General features: G+C 35.7%; 1 protein-coding gene across 1 annotated transcript in view; it reads right to left on the bottom strand.

Annotated features, from left to right (window-relative positions):
• The window catches only part of MAP2K1 (mitogen-activated protein kinase kinase 1), an 89,708-nt gene that overhangs the window by 31,570 nt on the left and 56,886 nt on the right, over nt 1-1,252 (bottom strand). The window contains exon 4 of the mRNA XM_012644815.1: nt 166-243. Coding sequence (XP_012500269.1) covers nt 166-243 — 78 coding nt within the window. The remainder of the gene's footprint in view (nt 1-165; nt 244-1,252) is intronic.

Below are 1,252 nucleotides of genomic sequence, written 5' to 3' on the forward strand. Positions count from 1 at the left end.
ATATTTTATCTAGACCCTAGACAGGGAAGATTCTAGTGAGCAAACCCCACTTTTTAAATACAGTTTCCAGGCATTGACTTCCTGCCTTCCTCCCTTGTCCATTTCCTACCAACTCATTAACTTATCAATAAAGAACTTGGAAACAAAACTTCATAACATACTCACAGCAATGCTAACTTTTCCTAAAATTTGTTCAGGAATCCTTCCAGCTTTCTTCAGGACTTGATCCAAGGAACCCCCATCCTAAGAACAAGAATACCAGACCATTTAGTGACAATGTTTCAAAGCACTCTTTCATGTGTTAAACTTCAGAAGGAAAGTGAATCTCGCAGGCAGCAAATCCTCCCAGAAGGTTAAGGGTAAGCACCCACTAGTTGTTCCAGACATCAAATAGCGTATGAATGCAAAACATTGTGGGAGGTGTCAAATAACAAGTAACTCAAATCCTGTCAATAGCATCAAACAAATTACTAATTCAGTGGTCACAAAAAAAGATTCATTTGCACTGAACTGACAATATAGTGTAGTGGTTTGGAGTGCAGGCTCTTGGAGCAAACTTTCTAAATTTGAATCCCACTTACTACCTAGGGGACCTTGACCAATTTACCCAATTTGTTAAATGAGGATAATAATAATCATAAGGCTATTATAAAAATCATAGGGCTATTATAAGGATTAAACAAACTAACATATAAAGCACTTAGAACACTGTATGGTGCACAGTAATAAATGCTAACCATTTTATCACTATCATAAGTCACAACTTGCATTTGGTATTATCCTAACAAATCATAATTAACAAAATCCAGAGAAAAATGTCATAGAAAGCAATAACAACTCATTCCAAAAAATTCTACAAAGTACCATGGACCATGTTCACTTCTATGGGGGACAGCTATATGAAAAAGACCTAGTGCCTGCCTTTAATGAATTTATTAATAAGGGAAAATATATTAGTACAACTCTCAAAATATAACAAAACCATAAATGTATAAGAAAAGTGACAGACATGCAGAAGAAGGGAGAAGTAATTCTGATTTTACTTAGAAGTTGGCATTTAAGCTGAATTTTACTCAAAGAATGAGTATGACATTTCTATACCTGGAAAACAGGAGGAGCAAGGGGAGAAATGAACAGAGCTACTTCAAAAGATCAAAAGCAGGAAGCATTAAATTGCTGAGTACTCTAGGGATAATGCTGCTCATTTCATTGTGGGTATATAAAGAGATGCAGTGATGGATCAGGCTGGAAA

Source organism: Propithecus coquereli, unplaced genomic scaffold (genome assembly GCF_000956105.1).
Source record: "Propithecus coquereli isolate 6110/MARCELLA unplaced genomic scaffold, Pcoq_1.0 Scaffold221, whole genome shotgun sequence".
In the NCBI taxonomy this organism is placed as follows: domain Eukaryota; kingdom Metazoa; phylum Chordata; class Mammalia; order Primates; family Indriidae; genus Propithecus; species Propithecus coquereli.